At 40.3% G+C, this 19,299-nt stretch overlaps 1 protein-coding gene across 1 annotated transcript; it reads left to right on the forward strand.

Annotated features, from left to right (window-relative positions):
- Positions 1-470: 470 nt before the first annotated feature.
- LNP1 (leukemia NUP98 fusion partner 1) lies at positions 471-11,268 on the forward strand. The gene is made up of 3 exons (XM_035315430.1): positions 471-777; positions 7,253-7,498; positions 9,592-11,268. The coding sequence occupies exons 1-3, from the start codon at positions 628-630 to the stop codon at positions 9,793-9,795; spliced, it is 600 nt and encodes a 199-aa protein (XP_035171321.1). The 5' UTR covers positions 471-627; the 3' UTR covers positions 9,796-11,268.
- Positions 11,269-19,299: the final 8,031 nt, after the last annotated feature.

A 19,299-nucleotide genomic window follows, 5' to 3' on the forward strand; every position in this document is an offset into this window, starting at 1 on the left:
CCCCAAAAAAAAAAAAAAAAAAAAGCAATTTTCTCAGGAGGGCCTTCTCCCTGGTGAACACATTTCCTGAATATGAGAAGGAAGAGTAGAGACAACAGAGATCAGGAGGGAGGGCAGCATGGAAAGAGAATGTGATTTGTCCTGCCTCCTACAGTCAGTTAAACCTCTGCAAGCAGATGTGCCAGTTTCTGACCACTGTCAATATGTCAATTTTGCTTCTCAAAATTACAAGCCTGCTTTGGGTTAGAGTACACACCTCCCAGGCACATTACCGTGGGCAATTCTCCATTGGTATTGACAGTTGGTGCACTCAACAGCAATGCATATGGAGTAGAGTACACATTTCCCTTCCCATCGGCCCCCTGCGGCAGTGTCGTATTGGACATTTCTGTAATGGAAAGATTAAAAGTTGAAAATAGATGAGAAAGGATAGACTTGATGTTTAGACAGTGCCTAGGGCTGCAGTGGGATGGGCTTTGGGGGATGGAGTGCAGAAGAGCGGTTGAAACTGCATCCCATCTTCCTCTAGTTAACAGAACAGTGTGAGGCTTTTGGCTTAGTGCTGGCATTTGAGATTGCTTTTTCTTGTCTGGTTGGGAAACAGACGCAGATTTGGAGTCTCTGTACATGGAATATGAAGAGGATGATGATATTTTCTTTGCAAAATGGATGAGCAGTTTCTGGGGCCACAACTTGATTGATGAGAATGAGAAAGAGGGTAGAGGCCACAAGAAACGTCAAACACGACACTTCAGTGAAAGGAGAGCCTCCCTTCCGGTAAGAGCTGTGTGCAATATTCCCTGTGTATGTGTGTGTGTGGTTTATTTATAAATTTTAAGTGCCATCATCCCAGGGGATAACCCTAAAGATCTGTGAGGATGAGAATGCCTCATTTAACTTGCCATCTAAGTTCAGTTCCTACTGGTAGCAGTTACTTGCTTTTTGAACTCGTCTCCCCCATCAGAGGCCTCAGATGCCTTTGAAATACAAGAAAACTAGTGAACTTCAAGATAAGGAAAGATGGGACCAAAAATGGAAGGAAAAGGCTGCAGTAACTGCTAGAGTCCTAACTGCATATTACACTGTTCTGTCTGCTAAGCTTAACCTGACAGAAATCAAAACATTTTGGAAAGCTGACACACACAAGCGTTGTCTTCAGTGAGTCTGTTTTCACATGTAAAACTACATAAGCCCTTCTCCAGGAAGCTGTATGTTTTACCCCCTAGGATTTAGCTGCTTGCAGACGTAACTTCTGATTTAAGCTAGTTGATATAGTCCCTCCTTGTTTAAAACCTCTGACCCTGAAAATGAAGAGGCAACGCATAACAAAGCTTATTGTATTATGAAGTAAGATTTTAAGGGAGAAGAAAGTTCTTTTCTCTCAAACCAACAGGACACCGGGGAAAGGGAGAGGATGCACATGCAGAAGCATTTTTTAAGACAGCTGACAACTGTTTAACTTATTGTCCAAATGAATTTAAACTGAAAGCAGCTGTTCCATTCTGCTCTCTTCTTGAAAACTTGCTTTTATTGCAGTCTTTAAAAAAAAGGATAAAGTACCCCAAACATGTCTATTTTCTTCCAGCTGCAGCAGTTGGTTTAACATAGATATGTTTCCTTACAAATGATTTTTCCTTTATATCCTTGGATCATCATCTGCAACAGAGACAATGCTATTATATTGTGGAGAAACAGCTACTTCTTCCAAACTTTTTCTGTCGTGCTATATTTCATCTTGGAAATTCTCTTCCACTGGAGCTGTTCTAAGCTGTGTGAGTTTTCTTTTTCAGAAATTATGGTTAAGAAAGGCAAAATAAAACAAACCTACCTCCGAACACTGAATTCTTGATCAGTTGGAGAGGTAACCTTCATCTATTAGTTTTGAACAGAACATTTATTGATGTTTATTTATTTATTAACTTTACTATATTTCAATTTTGTCCTGCAGAGAATTACGCAGAGAACTACACCTACATGATTTCTTTAAGCCTAATACAGACTGAAGCATAAGAACGTACTTTATATCACTTTCCATTCAGCAAGTTGCTGAATACACACATGTATACGTGTGTCTATTTGCATGTGTACACATACATTTAATTTGAAGCATGTTCTTACATTCAGTTTGTTCAAAAGCTATTTGAATACCTTGCTAACTAGAGTTGCATCCCTGAATCAGCACCTAGAACTTGGAATAAGTTAGCTGAGACAGAGAAGTCTCTGGCTTTTGGACATTACTGTTCAATGAGTTAAAGTTACCCAGTACACTTAATTGTGTCTGGCCTTTACATTGATGCTCCACATAATTTTTTCTTGGCTCAGTAATATTATACAAGAGATACAAATCTCAACTACTTTATTTCTCAGTGCCAGAAATTGACTGAAGGAAGGAAAAGGGAAGATCAGTTTGGAGATCCTACAGTTTCAAGATAAAGTTTGGTAATAAAATTTTAAAATAGATATCTCTGACTAGTTGGTAGTGAAGACCACTAAAACATGTTGTTTTAAACCAAGAAATTATTTGAACAGGGACACTAATAATTCCTTAGAAATGCTTTCACAAAGAGCAGCTCCTTGCTCAGAGCAGCAACTTGCTATTGCACCTGGATGTGTTTTTTAGACAATTATTACAAATGATTACTACTGTGACAATCAAAACACTTACCAGTGTTAGTTAAATAACATCTTCATTTCATCAGAACAATGCTATTAATTGGGGGAATAATAGCTGAGATCAGACTGTGTCTCTTCTGTAAGTTTATACCTTCTCAGGGGATCGCAATGTACCCTTTCTTCTGTGTCAACATCATAAATGGAGGGTAACCGTTTACCATGTCTGTCCTGGTTAAAATGAAGTCAGCAGGTTCAGACTGACACAGTCGTTCACAAAAGTTATTTTGTGCATATACACCTGTGCTGCCAAAACAGCAATGCCAGCATACTTTGTCTGGCATCAGGAGCACTTCGGTATTACACAGCAAAATGCTAGCAATATGACAGAATGGGTGTTTTGGCATAATTCTGTAATTACAGAGCACACACTTTGAGCTCCATGTTGGTATGTTGGTCTTCTTTGTATTTTTTTTTTTTTTTTTTTTCTGTGCTGTAGAAGCACATTCAAGCCACTGCTCTCACCTCAAACATGATGATAAAATCCTGCAGCATCCTGTCATTGTGGAGCCTCTCAAAACACGGACAAAGCTTTGTAGAACTCCTTCTGTAATTGTAATTTGCTTCACAAAAACTGACAATACTTTTCAAAATTTTCTTCCTAGTATCTTAGTGTACCTCACAAACATTACTAAGATGTGCTTCACAAAATGATTTTGCTGTGATCATTCCTATTTTACAGAGGGGAAAATAAAACCATATTCATCCTTCACTGGGGCTCAGTAGCAGAGCATATAACTGGCCTCACAGATCCTGGCTGCCAAGACAGACTAAAATGATGACTCCAGACTTCTCAGTTAAAACATGCACCTCCACTCCACTCTCCTGAAAAGCATCAGAGTTGCATTTGTTGCTGTGGGCTGACAGTGAATGCGAAAACTGTGTGGGGAGAACCAAGTCCTCTGTTTCCAACTCCTTTGGTTAACTTGCTGCTCTCTGCAGACTTTAGATACAGTAACTGATTCCCTTTTTCAAGCCTATGGCTTTTTGTGGCACATTCTAGATGTCCTCCATCAGTTCAGCTCATGCCAGTTTCTTGCTTCCCAGACATTTCACTGTGTTGCAAACAAAGGTGGCAGAGGAGCACCAATAAGAGTTTTAGAATTGTATATATGTATTCTCTTTGAGGTAGAAATTACTGCTCATAGCAGAAAATTAGATAAGAAACAGATAATAGATAAGGGTGAGAGCAGAACATTTGACTACCGTTGAAGGTACTGACATTTAATCTAAACCAAAATCAGATTGAACGTCTACCAGAGATCATTTGAAGCCTAGGCCAAAACAAATTTAAGGAATATATGCTTGACTATAAGCTTCTTGGAAGGAAAGAAAGCTCTAGGACAGAATCTGAATGTCAGATGTTCCACAGTATTCCTAAAGTACTGGGGTCACTGTGTAAACTTGAGCAAAAGATGAATGCAGTACTGAAGATTCATTTTCTTACTGACAGCTGTGTGAGCCCTTAGATCAAGCCCAAAAGATGGAAACAATTTTCTTGTCTCCGACAGCAACTGAGAAAGAGGATAGGCAAATAATATTGGCATCAACTTCTTGAGGTATTTTCGTTAGTTTGCTTTTGTGTATTTTTTTTGTATGGGTAATTAGCAAACAATCTGCTGCCAATTGTGTAAATAAAGACACTAAGCAGGACTGGCATTACACAAAGGCTCACACAGAAGAAGGGAGTACTAATGGGAGTGAGAAACAAACATTGAGAACATTCTTGGTGCTCCTGGCTCCTTTGATATTAGCACAAATTCCCTATTTTGATACGGGAGTGCATTCATCATTCTTCATTTATTATTCTTCCTTCCCGTGCCTTTTCTCTTATTTCACAACGTCCTTCCCACTTCTCCACTAGTTTAAGAACTACTCAAGGGCAGATCCTTGAAGCCAGAGAACAAGGGGAACTTGCTAAAGAGGCACCAGATGTAGGCACCAGGCAGCTGCCAGGGCAAGGATGGGAGCAGACACCGGAGCTGAGCTCAGAGTCCTTTGGCAAGGGAAGACAGCAGCAGTGGGTGGACTGATTTAGAGGGAATCTGTGCTGAGACTCCAGGAGGGGAAGCACAAATTAAAGCAGTCTTAGGCCTGTTCTTATTTACAACGGTACTAAGTAATCCATTTGGCACCAACTGTATGTAATAAATGCAAGTATTAATTCTAAGAAACAGAAATAAAGCCATATAGGTACCTAAACTCATTGTCAGATCCTCTTCATTGCTGAGCTTCATTTTCTTACTCCTTCAGTTCTCTACAGAGTTTATGTTAAATAAAAGAAGACTACTGTACCGGACTAATAATAAGCCATGAAATATTCGTGTTTGAGCAGTTGTGCTAAGGCTTTACAGGGTTGTGTTCATAAGACAGCAATGTGATAATGTGCATGTGCACTGGGAGAGGAGGCGCAATCGCTGTGATACGATTACACGATACGTATGTGCAGCTTTACCCTAAGTTCAGTGAGACATTTCAGAGGAAGGCCTGTCCTTTTTCTGGATCATTGTATCTGTGTCAGTATGTGAACTGCAGTCTTTTTGTTAAGGGCTTAACTATAATTCTATCTGTGAAATAAAATTAAAAAGCAACATCATAGTAATATAAAACATTTACAGATATTGCAAAACAGGACTGGTAGAATACCATCCTCTGTTTAAGCTGTCCTCATGTTTTTTTGTTTTCATGTGTGGGTGTTTGTCTGTTTTTCCCAAAACCTCTAAGAACAAATACCAGCAATTCTTACTGTGAAACAATATATATTTCCAGGAAACAAAACATGTTGATGCCACTAAAATGACACAGAAGACGTTAGCTTGCTCAGCTTGACATGGCATGTGCGCTCCTGTCCCTCGAGCACAATGAGATTGCTTTGGTGCTTTTTCAAATAACAATACAATATGACCTTACAGAAAATACAGCCGTATTGATTAGTTTGAAACAGTATGCCTCGAAGTAAAAATAGTATAGCAGAGATCATTACCACTACTCTCAGAGGCTGTCCATAATACTAGTTACTAAAGGAAGCTTATGTCGGGATATGAAGTTGAACTAGTACCATATGATCTGAAAACCCTTTGGTGTTCGGTGCTTCTGGCAGGTATAAGACTTGTGTAAAAAAAAAAAAAAAAAAAAGTTTCAGACATCTGTGAAAATAGGAAGTATAAATTAGTAAACAGCAAGATATACAGTCCCCTCAAAACATATTCTCAGTTACTGTCAACAGCCGCATGTGGGAACTTGTAATGAGGGAGGCAAATCTACCTATATGAAACTGTAGTATTTTGCTGGAAGATGCATAACGCATCAGGTGTAGATTTACTAGTGATTTAGCACCTCTCATCAAACCTGTCTAATGCAATGTAGTCACAACTATATGGGTTCAGAGCCTCACTGTTCAGAGGAAGGCTACCCAGGTCCCCACTGTGCTGATACATTTATATCATCTGAGCTAGAGTAAATGCAGATGTTTGCAGGAGAGGTTTCAGGTCCCTTGAAATCCAAGGGTGGTAGATTAATGCGGCCACTATACCAAGTTGGTTGAGCTTTCCACTGGAGGGGAGATAGAGGGAGGGAAAGAAGAAATGAAAAGAGAGAAAACAAAGAAATGGGAGATTTGCAGTAACAATACCCTTAATATTAGTATTAGTACATTTCAAAAACCCTGTTATGGTAAGGAGATTCATACATGCAGGACACAGAACCCACTCAGTCTCTACTAGCAAAAGTCATTTTGGAGAATTAGGAGATTTTGGGTCTGAACATGTAGCTGCAGCCATTCTACATCATTTTAATCTCCTTTACACACATTCGCTTAAACACAGCTCATACAGAACAATTGTTATTATCTATAAGCCAGGCCTGTGAAAATTGAACCACACAGAAACTAAAAAATTCTCCGCTCCCTCCCCACTTTAGCCCTACAAATGTCATTGGGGAAGCCTGTTTCCCACTGTTTCACTAGCAGGAATGTGTTCCTTGGTGCCCTAAAATTCTCCCTCATCAGATCAGGATGAATGTGCTCAAGAACCCAGCAGAAAATTCAGAGCTGAACACTAGAGCATCTTGTTTGCATGTAGGCCATGCTGCAAATATGACAAGATTGGGCTAGGAATGACCTCTTTCACACTCACATGACCTCAAACATCAAATTAAGTCCTGGTGCACCTGTGGGTCAAACCCAGCGTCTGTCTCATCCAGCCACAAAAGGCCGTGTCTTTGCTGTTTGACAGCCCTGCCTAGAACCTGTCCTCAGAGGGGAGGCATGGGTTTTCAAGGTTCTGAAGTGTCTCTGTTCCTTTTGGTGTCAGTGGGCACTAAGAGGACCCAGCACACTTTGCATTTGAAATGCTTATTCGGATACCAAGGCTTAGATACTCAAATATGGTAACAAAAACAAATTCTGCTGCTGCCTCTGGGAAGCAACCTGTTGGCAGTGTGAATCTCCTGCATGTATAAAGAAAAACAGAAGAGTCTGGGAAAGGTCCTTCCTTCAGCAACGTTGCCACTCTATAGCAGAGATAATCTGCCCTGTGTGTTCTGCTTTTATATGCAATACTCAGCAAGACCTCTTGTTTTGCAGGCCAGGCTTTCCTCCCTCCATACAACACGACTTCATGCCTCTACCAAAGGCTCATCCTCAGGCCATCTCAAGGGCTCCAAAGAATTTGAAGAAGACCAGGATTGCAAATGCCACTGCCACAAGAAGGCAAGCAGGACACCTTCAGCAGAGAGTTCATGCACAGAGAAAAGATCAAACTCCATCCAGGAATTTGCGGAGTCCTTTGAGAAGCAATTGCATTTCAAAAGCAAACGTTCAGTTTCTTTGGTAGGTAAAGACAAACAGCTTTGAGATGACTTCAGAAAACAAAAACAAAAATAAAAACAAAAAGCAGACCAGCTATATCCTTAATATAATTCTTGTGGCTTTTCTGGGGGAGAAGCAGAAATAAATTTGAATTAGAATACCTTAAATGATGTGGTCCTTACTGAAGTTGAAGCAAGGTTAAAGTGGTAATGTCATTAGTATAAGCATTTTGGATGTAGTGTTGTCATCTAGACTTATTTCAAAGCATGTATGTCCAAAATGAGACACTGTGCTCTCTGTGGTAACATTTTCAGAGGTTTCTACAGCTGTGCCAACAAAATGTGACAATATAAAAACAGGTTTGCTTCACTTTTTCTGATAGCCAGATCTCTTTCTCTCTGCTGGTGGCCTGGTTTGACCATATGCAGTGTTATCTGTAAGACTGCCAGACATGACAGTGTTTGAGGGGTTTCTCTTTCCTCCCTGGGACTCTACCCTTCTGCTTTCTTCAGTGTCACTGCACACCTCTAACAGCAGAATTGCTGTCTTTCCAATGCAAGGGCATGCCACCAGCATGGATTCTCTTCCTATTTCACCCTTCTCTTCTCCCTGCCATTCTGTCCTGAGGCATGAGCATTTTCTATGTGGTTTGTGTTGAAGAAGTAACCATTAATGAACTTCCATCTATGACAATTTAACACATTTATTATTATGATACATACTGCCTGGTGTATCATACAATGGAAGGAAGGGTATTGAGCACTAACTCCCTTTTAAGTATCAGAAGAACACTGTCAAATTCCGTCACCCTGTTGAAAAGCTGTGCTTGAATAACACTTCTCTTTAGCAACAAACAACAACAAAGAGAAGTATCCTTTTTTTCAATTTGTTGGCACTCACAATTTCATATGGAGAAGTAATTCACAGCTCTTTTTGCATGTCTTCCATGCAGCAGCAATAAAAGAGAGAAAAAATCTCTTTTCTATAAGTAGCATCATTACATGATCAGTCTCACAATTACAGTCCTTGCGTGCCCAGTCCTCTAAGAATATGAAGAATCATGCTGATGACAATTCTGTTATGCAATTTTTAAGATTTTAAGTGCATTCTGTAGTCTTCATTTTCCCTTTTAGGAACCACTCAGAATTTATTTCATTTGGAATTTCACATTGCCTAATTTGCCAGCCCTCACCAGAGGTTTATGGTTTATTTATCATTTCTCAAAAGTGCCTACCACTAGAAAGCTTGTGAGTGGTAATAATTGTGCAATAGGTCTTGTGAATATAATGCACTAAATATGAATTTGGTCCAATTTAAAAAAGTGAATTCTGGTACCCTTCTCTAATCCACAATGAGGTGCACTGGGCTATATTTTGATCTACCTTTCAATTAGACCAAATTTTGATCATTTCTTCAGCTACCACTGAAGCCCATGGGATGTAAAGGACTTCAGAAACTTGAAGAACTGACTGATAGGTGTTAGAGATCTTAAAGGGAATTTGGGAGTGGTCTTAAACATGGCGTTCCATGTTTTTTTGTTTTTGTTTTTGTTTTTGTTTTGTTGTTTTTTTTTTTTGGAGCCTTATGGGTATAATTCAAACCATCCTTTACAAGACTATACAAGCTAAAAGGAAAAAAAAAGTGGGGGAAAGATAGTTCCACTTCATCTCCTTCCTTGCCTATTAGTTTTCTCTAAATAAATAAATAAATGTGGCTTTGAAGATTGTTCAACACTTTTCAGTAAGGCTTTTGCAGCCAGCACTGAACAACTTTCAGACACATAAAGACGGATCATATGAAAGAATAGAAACATGGAGTTTGCGCTGAAATCTCAGAGCCCTTCCCTTTTTCCCTCTTGTCTCCTCTACCCTGCAAGCCCACCAGGCAAGCTATCCTTTTACCACTCATACAGTATCATCAAAAGCATGTTGCTCCTTGCTGATAGTAGGGTTTTCACTTGAATTTGAGTCCATCATGTTAAAGCTCATCTGACTGAGGTAGGTGAATGGAATACTTTATTATGTATTATTATTGAAATATAATTACTACAAGGTTTTTTTTTGATTGTGCAGGAGTCACTTTTAATTCCCTGCCATTTTTCTCCTGCCTTGTAGCAACCTGAAGGCATGAAGGAGAGAAGAGAAAGAGAGAGATTGCATTTGAGAAAGAGCAAGTCTCACAAGAGAATGGGAGAGAAATCAGAGCCAGGGAGAGAACAGAAAGAAGATGAATGTTCAGAAGATGTTCCTGCAAAGCACAATGAACAGTTTGCATCACAAGCAAACATTGAGAAAGGATATTTATGCACAGGCAGCTAGAATTAATTTTAACACAATCCCTGATGAGCAGAGGGAGTATTCTTTTTTGTTGTTGTTGTTATTGTTTTGTTTGTGTGTGTGACTAGAAGATGCCTCTTAGCTAGAGTAAACCCCGACCTGTAAAATAAAACTAAAATTCAACTGCATTACTACCATTACCGATACCACATTGCTACCTCCCTGTCTTTACTTTTTCCACTAGGAATGTAACCCCTGTCAGAAGGGGTGTGCATCTGGAGTAGTGAAGCACACCATATTACAGAGCTGTGTAAAGTGTTTCTAAGCCTTATGTTTCTTTTCCAAATGAAAAAGGGCTTATTAGTAGGTTTGGGGAAGAAAACATACACATAAACTGCCACCTACTTCTTGGTCTTGACATTCACTTAGATTTGGCCTGGAAACAGGTATCTTTTTTCTTTGACAATCTCCTAAATGCAAATTTTTGGAAGTAGTAGAAGAGAAGCCCTCACACTCTCTTCCAAACCTTCCCAATGCCTCACTTTTCTCTGCTTTCTCTCACTGTCACTGTGCAATACAACTCTTGTTTCTCTGACACCCCAATCCCCTCTACCATGTTCACAGTCCCAATTCCTCAGTCACAAAACTAGTTCTTTCTGCCAACCTTAACTTCATCATTTGCCTTTTTTGTATCCTTTCCCCTCTCCATTTACAATTTTGTAGCCCTGACTCAAAGCTATCAAGCTCTTTTGTTACATCTCTAGTTTTGCCTCATCAAAATATGACCCTTGCTTGAAGCCCTCCAGTAAAAAGATGTTCAGCCTCTTGCACTTCTATATAATCTCCTCAAGGTGTTGCTGATACTTGCCACAGATTCAGGGTGAGGGATTTAAACCCCTTCCAATTTTTCTCTGTTCAAGAACGAGGGCCAAACCAAAGAAATGGGAATCACCTCTGCCTGTGGTAATCAGGGCTTGGAAAAACTGCTTTCCCTCTGGCTTACAATTTTTAAAACTCACCAACTGTAAGCAAGATTTATTTCTATGCAGAGGAAAACCACCTTCACATGCTCATAAACACAAACACACACACAGTCTTTCAACATATGAGTCTTCCCTGCAGAGATAAACCCTGCCCTCTTTGGGAATAATTTGTGAATAATTTCCCCAGGCCCAGTATGGAGGCCCAGTTTGATGATAAAGAGTGAAGACTGATGAATTTGTGAGCAAGAGTGAAAGTCTGATGGGTGTTCTACTTGTGATTTTATTGTAATTAACAATGTTCTTTTTATTTTACTTTAGAGTCTTAATTTTGAATGTTCAACCTTTTAAAAGCTTAGGGCAACCTCAAAATGTTGTAGCACTTATCTTCATTTGGGGGTTGTTTTTGTTTAAATTGGGGCTTTGGGGACATATAAGAAAGTGACTGAACTCTTTCTGATGCTTGTAAACTGTTTCTTACCTGGCTACATTTATTATAAACTAATAAATCTGACTGAAATATGTTGTTACTGTGCATAGTTCCCCTCCTTCCCAGTCTAGATTGGATTTTGACAAAGTTCCCCCATCAGACAAAACTTCCATTTGGGAAGGAAAGTAATCATCCAGAGAGGACTCTGACTGGGATGGCATGGATGATATTTCTATTTGAACAGAAAGTGGAATCGGGATGTACAAGTATTCAGAAAGACTCTGGAGGGTTTCCATTCTCACATGGTTTTTCTGCTCTTTCCAAGAGTGAGATGTCTGCAAGGTGGAATAAAACACTAACCTTGGATGCGAAGGAGATCAGTTAGCAGGCAGCAGAGAAAAAGGACCTAAAAATGTCTTCTCCAAAATGGTCAGTTAACACTGAAAACCTGAAATAGTTTTAAAACAGAGGGGAACTAGCAGGCAGCAGAAGTAGACTGCTCACTTCCTTTGTGGGCTGGCTGTCAAAAGCTGACATGGTCCAGAGGCCCATGAAGCACATTTTAAACTTGCTGTGACTCAGGGGCAGGAGACCACTCTCTGATAAAACACGTGCATGCCTTTGTGGATCCTTCCCACCACTTCAGGCTAACTAGTGAGTACTCCTGTGGGAACTCAGGCCTTGGGTATGTACAAGCATCTCTAGAGCAAGATCCAGTTATACCACAGTATTTTCTAAGAGAGGTAAGAAGAGAAATTCCAGCGTGGTTACTTGATCTTCTAGGTGGGAATTTTCAAAGCAAAATCCCCAGCTCTGAATGCATTCGTAAATGCACACGTAAATAATTAAAATTACACACAGATATAATCAAACTTGCTGAACAAAACTATTCACAAAGAAATGAGTCATAATCATGGGACCTTGAATTTTTACAGCCATCATTGAAAAAAAGCAGGTCTTGAACTATGTCCAGAAGGATATTGCAGCCAAAGCCTACTCCTTCAGATTAGAGAGAAGTGAATACTGAAATCAGACTGACTTCATAGACAAGGCCCTGCCTGCAGTTGCTGTGCCAGAGCTTTAGATAATTATGTGTAAACAATTGTTAGAATATATTTTCTCATAACAGAAAGCATTGTTTGTAGGGGGTTATTTTTCATTTACTCTGTTTTTTTAGATGGACAGATGACATTCCTCTTATTAGTAGGATCCCCCTGAATCCTAGTCCTGTCTCTACTGTACTTCAGATAAAGGTAACTTCTCCCAGCTGTGTCATGTCTCTGAGACCAGACAGAAAATAGCCAAAAGAAGGCATACAGGGAGCATCAAAGACTTGCATTATGTCACATTTGATGCTTATTGTCTGTCTTACATGCTTGTTACAATGCTTTAGCTCATGCAATTTCTGCTCTGAATAGTTTTGCTGTATAAAGAAAACATACCCAAATTTGTAAAACAGTCATAAATATATTTTCATCAGAGAGCCCATAGAGTCCTGATGCAGAATCTACAGCCTTAGTGAATTAGTCGTATTCCTGATTCCAAAAGTATCAAAAAGGAGTTATTTTTTTTCTCCAAAGCTTGAGTGAGATTCACGGACACCACTGCCCAGGGCTTCCCTTCAACTATCTCCCATTTTATGGGGTGATTGGTAAGGTTTAGGCACTTTGGAAAACAGTTCTTCCTGGACCTTTGTGCAATGGATCTAAGCTGATAATCTGCTCTTCCTATAAGCACAAAATACCTGTTAAAAGTGTCTCACAAGCTAGGTGTGCTTGGGTCTGCTCACCAAAATCTTCCTTTTTTTTTTTTTTTTTCCTTAACACTGAGAGTTTTGGCTGTCAAAGGGCAGCTAGTGATTTTAGGTTAGCCTACCTACAACTAGCTCTAATTCATACCTGGGAGAGAGGAAAAATTAGGGCACTCCTTTGCATTGAGAATTAAACCTCCTTGGGGGTATGTAGACAACAAACTAACCTTGGGCTTTTTTCACCTGTGCAATAGCAATGGCAATTAGAAGTTAGCCCAGAATCTGAGGTGAAAAACAAAACAAAACAAAACAAAAACAAAACAAAACAAAAAGAAACAATTCATGGGCTTCTTCTCTGTTGTGCCAAGTTCAGCCTACCCACAGCTGGAGATGAGAGATTTTCCATTTGCACTAAGGTTGCTCCTGACAATTTGATTACCTAACCAAAAGTAATTCTGATTTGAGGTCATTTAAGACTGATGAAAATTTCTCTTCACTTAAAGGAGGGAGATGTGGATCCATGTGTTATTTGCCATGATGACCTGAGGACTGACAGCAGCACAGAACTTCACTGCAGGCACAGATTTCAACAAAGAGGCATTGTGACAAAATCCCAGGGCCTTTTTTTTTTTTTTTTTTTTTTTTTTTTTCCTGTAACTTCCCATGTAGAAAATAGAAGAAGGATTTTATATATGAAATTCTCCACACCCTGGCTAAACCTTGAATCCTGGTGACTGAAAGAGGTTTGTGTTTGCTGGAGCTGCTGCAGTAATCCCACATTATCAAAAGCTATATGGAAGGCAGAAGGATCAGAAGTACAGAAGTACAATCATTAATATTTTTTAGGGAAGTTTGCACTGGTGGAAAGACCAAAGGTAAAGGTTATGGGCCACATTGGAGCTGCTCCAGACAATATTTCATTCTTTTGAAATGAATTTATGGCTGGATTAGCAGAAAAGAGTGACACCAGTAGTCCAAAGGAGCTGTGAGCATCTGGGTGTTTGCATGTCTATGGTTTAGAGAGTGGGAACTGCAGAAAAGGATCAGAGTTCTTCTAATTCCTGGCTAATCAATGAAAGAGTGTTCAGTCAATTTGGCTCACTCCTTTCCATAGAGATAAATTATGTGGTATAATTGCTGCCCTTGATAGTTATACTTTGAAACACAGAACCTTAATCTCAATATTAGCTGATCTGGTACCAAATGAGCTAAAAGAGAAAGAGCTGTGTACCACTTGTGTTGGGGAGGGGGAGGGGGGGGGGGGCAGTATCTGCATCGTGCTGAATATATTCTTATCATAACAGGATTTAATCTAATAATATTATCCTTGTTTCCTTAGTATCATTGATTCAGTAAATGTTTTGAGAATCTTAATTTCTTAAGGAAGTATATACAAAATTCCAGGGAAATAACATTGCCACTTCAAAATCCTGTTTGCTTTCACTCTTTTCCATTTGCTTTTAACAGTGTTAAAGAAAGGGGCTGCTAAGGAAACCAACCCTTCCAACACGTCATGTCCAGGTGCTTGTGTAGAGTCAGTCATAGACTCCTGTCATCCATGATGGAAGAGCTAAGAGAAGCTCATTCAGGACTACAGAGGGGAAGAATTCAAGGTTTGATTCCAAGAACATAACAAAAAATAAAAATTTTACTTGTTGAAGTAATCCATTACATGGTTACCCTAAGTGTTGTGGCTTTTTACACACTTCAGAGACCAACTTTGAAGATAAAAAACAACTCCTAATACTTCCTGCCTGTGCATCTTAAAGAAACATGTCAGGGTTTAGGGAAGTGGTTAAAATATATTTACAATTCTATGTAAAATTATAAATAAAATTACCTATTTGCTAAAAAAAAAATAAATAAGAAAGCAGTATTTAAAAATTATTTCACTTACCATCATTAAATGTCTGGATAACATGCATAGCCATTTTCCAGTAGAGGGAGCCCATCAATACCAATTGAGAAGATGTGAGATGTGCTGTAGTTCACACCAAGCATGAGTTTGAGGTTAAAATAAATTACAGTGCCCCAGCGGGAGACAACAAGAAAAGAAAACAAACAAACAAAAACAAACAAACAACAAAAACCCCACAAACAAACAAACAAACAAACAAAAACACAAAAAACAACAAGGAAAGAAAAAACAACCACATAACCAAGAACACAGGACCGTATGGTCAAAACAGGACTGTATGGTCAAATTTTGCCCCTTATTGTTGACATATGACTTCTGTTCACCTGAAGAAAATCCATACATAGTGAAACCCATGGCAGAGTTCAGTTTGGTATTAGGAATTGCAGTACCTACCCCATGGTCAGAAGAAGATCTTGGTCTGGTTCCTGAGACCATGTGAATCTCAGTCACTAGTTGGCAGCTCCTCTCTGTAGGCATTTCCCAAACTGTCCTCTTAATCTGCCCTCCTTTTCCAGGATACAGCCCATGTTCATTACCTTCACCTTTCAGGGAGCTGTTGGTATCACCCTGGGTGCCCCCACCAACATGCCCACCAGAAATCCAGGCCAGAGGGAAGGGATGATCAGCAGCCCCTGCAGAGGGACAGAAATCCCTGTGGCTCCTTCTTTCCTTGGGGTCAACAGGCAATCAATAATAGGGATAGCTCCCGTCTCTTGCCCAGAGAGCTGATTCTCCTGTACACTCAGCTGAGCTGCTCTCCACCTGTGTGGCAGCCCTGGGCTTCAGCAACTCCCATCCCACACCAATAAACCAAGATGGGTTGTCTGCCCCTCACTTCTCTGAAACCCTGCTCAGGTACTTGCTTAAACCTGGTGAGCTGCTCCTCTAGGCTAATATGTCCATGTCACCTGCTGCTCCCAGCAGGTCTTGCTGCCCATATTTTCATTGTTAAATACACGAAAGTTTTGGGGAAGGTCTTCCCTAATCCTCATTATTGGAAAGCTCTTTCCTTAGGGCACTGCCAGGTAGGCCTTTATTCTAACAGAATAATTGTGTGTGATGCCAGAAGACTCTCGCTGACAAAAAACAGTAGTTTGTTGGTATGTTTTTTGTTTTGTTTTGTTTTGTTTTGTTTTTCTTATGAACAGCACATTCTATTCTGCAAATGTAAACTTAAAAAGACTAATTGAAACCTTTGCTCCTAACATTTTTTTTTAAGGAGCGTTTTCCTTCCAGAACATGTAAGTAATATTTAGCACATCTGTGCAGGTTTCCGTGAATACTTTCACGACTTCTTTATTAGTCAGACGTGCAGATTGACTTTTCAAACTCAGATTTACATAGCCTGAACTAGTAAGAAATCTCCATTCCTCCACCCAGGAAAAAAATAAACATTACAACACTTTTCATATACAACATAGCTGAAAATAAGAGATTTTTGAAATACATTCCAAATCCATTCATCAAACGTAACTTCTGCTCTGCAATGGTCTATAGCAAAGAATAGCACATTGCCTGCATTTCAGCTGGTCCAGTTCAGTCCACAACACTTTGCTGGGCTGTGCCCTGCAACAGATGAAGTGCAGGGACACGTTCCTGTTGGTGAGCCTTGCTCTGAGGGTACATACAGCACATAGACAGAAATCAGCAACTGGGGAACAGAGGGAGTCATAAGCTGCTCAGTTGGTTTGTACAGATAATGTGAGTTACAATCCTCAGTCTCTTACTATTCTCTCTGTTCCAGAGAAATCTGGGTACATAAAGCCATACTGAACTTGATTTGCCGTATACATATGAATATGCCTAATCACAGAGAGATTACTCATGGCTGAAAAATGCAGCATAAACTTACATGTTGGTAGGATTGGTACCTATTTTTTGTCAGATAAAGAAATATATTTGCTCAGAAAAAGGAGGTAAAACAATTTAATCTCTTAAAAAATAGAAAGAAGTAAGTCACAGGAATGCCAAAAAAAAAAAAAAAAAAGCTGATGGAAGATACATTTGTATTTCTTTTTCAATTGGAAGAGGATATTCTGTCTGGGAACTTCAGCAGGAGAACCATTATCAGAAATCATCATTTTTCATTTACACCAATCACCAGCTTTCCAAATTACTTGGTGATTTCATTTTCATGTGCCTGTATAAATATGTGTGTGCATGTATGTACATATATTCTGACACATGCTGTCTATATATACATGTGTGTGTGGCATACATATATCCTCTCTATATATGTATATAAAGACACATACTGACCAGTGGAGATTTGTACCCCTTCATGTCTCTTGAAAAATGTGCTGTAGGGTAGGTTTCTGTTCTCCAATGCCCCTGCCTCACCACAAATTTTTCTCCTTCAAGCTCTCCCCAAGTTTCACTACACTCCCTCAAGTTCCTCACTCCAAACAGCCTTCTTGCTGTCACTGCCCTGATTCCCTACCGCCCTCTTTTCCTGAAAATATGTTTAGCTGCTGTAGTCAGGTGATCTGACATTGCTCTGGGAGTTCAAATGCAGATTCAAGCATGCCTGTGCTTATAATGCATCTGTGCCAATATACACTAACACACAGACAGACGGATGTTTTGATGCTGTGGAAACCTGGCGGGGAGCATGGTGGGTGGGAGCCAGGCCTATAGAGGTGGGCCTGCACCCTCACAAGTGCTAACAGTACATGTGGACTACAGCAAAGGGAAGCCACAGCCACTTCTTAGCTCGTGGGAAAGCCGGGCCGCTGGGGCCAGCAGCGAGGAGCTGGGGCTGGTGTTTTAAACAGGGCCATGTGATTAGGACATCCCTGGGGAGGTGTGTGGTGGAGAGAGCCCAGAGCTGTCTCTGGGAGGGATCTGGTATTTGAGAAGAGTTTTGGGTTAATCGACAAGGATCTCAGCTAAAAAATGATGTTTTGGGAGGGCAAAGCTTTGATGTGTGGCATCCAGGCAGGAGACTGAAGGGTCCCATTTCCAGGTGTAAGGAAGAGCAAGGAGCTTGTTGGGGAGGACAGTCACTGAGGGAAAAGACTTGTCTTCAGGGAAAAACACACCTTGACACAGAGACTTTTGTGATACATGGATGGGTTCCTTCATCATGAGAGCTTTTGCTCCTTTGTGTGCTTGAGATGAAGCTTGTGCATGGGCAGCTTTCTGGCACCAGAGCTGTTCTGTTGGGTGCCATGTGGGATGCAGCCAGGTGCCTCAGCAGCTCTGTGCTGCTTTCTAACAGCAGCAAGGGGACAGCTGCCTGTAGCCCTGCCAGCAAGCCAGGGGACTGGGTCATAGGAGGTGGTAGAGGCTTTCTGACCTCCCAGACTGTCCTCCCTCCACACAAACCTCCTGCTACCATACTCCTCTCACTTTTCCCCCTTCCCCTGTAAAATCATTTTCCCCTCTCTCTCCTTAGCCTGAGATACAGCTGGTGCTTTTCATATCACTGTACAATTGGCCAGTTTTCTCACCTTGTCTCTGCCTAGTGTCTCCATCCAGAGGGTTGTTCACCCAGATATCCTCTCCTGGCTAGCCCTCCATCCTGACTCACCCAACGTACGTGCAAAATAGAGCAAATGAGTCAGAGAGACAGAGAGAACAGAAATTAGCAAAACAATGAGGAAGATGGAATTGCATCATAAAAATGTCAAAGGAAAACCATTAAGTTCACAAAGTCAAACTCTCAAAAACTGGAAAAATCCAGATTACAGCTGTCTCTGAAAGTTTAGTCCAACCCCCTCCCTTCTTCTCACATGCAATGTGTATTATGTGACATGATTTAATCATTTGACTGCATACCATTTTTCCCACAGGACTAGCGCCTCATTTAGTGTAAACGAAGGACAGTGTCTGGGAATGGAGCTGGTCTCTGCATTTCCTTGACTGCATTTCCATGTGATACTACAAGCCCGATTTACCACCATACAACCCGAAGAATGTGCAGCATTCAGAACCACCAGCTTCTTCATTAGGTTTTCTGAGATGGCTTTACTTCAGCATCACAGTACTTTGTAAGCATGATTATCATCACAATATGCATTAAAGGTTTCTGGGAAACCAAGAACCTTTTACTATGGTTCTCTATATCTTTCTGAATAAGTTGTTGGCTCTGTCAGTTTTTCAGAATACTTTGCATTCTAAATAACTGTTTCAGTAGTCTTCATTTGCTGTTCTGAAGACTTGTCACTTCTATACCTTTGTAACCTAGATGTCTCTGACCAGGTGCCCCAAAATCAGAAACAATCAGCCAAATGCAGACATGCAAGTAGCTCATTCAGAAATGGCAAAGAAACCTGACAGAGGCAGGGAGTTTCTAATTCTCTATAGTTGTAGTTTCTTTACTTAGCTGAACAGGCTGTCTTGTGTTTTCCCACCATCCTCTGCCTTGTATTTCCACATCCCAACTTCTGCAACAACTGATAAACTTTGGCTTTGCCTGGTATTTGACCCCGCGTGAGTACAAGAGATGAGATCTCCTCTATCTGAC

The sequence above is a fragment of the Oxyura jamaicensis genome, chromosome 1 (assembly GCF_011077185.1).
Source record: "Oxyura jamaicensis isolate SHBP4307 breed ruddy duck chromosome 1, BPBGC_Ojam_1.0, whole genome shotgun sequence".
Lineage (NCBI taxonomy): Eukaryota > Metazoa > Chordata > Aves > Anseriformes > Anatidae > Oxyura > Oxyura jamaicensis.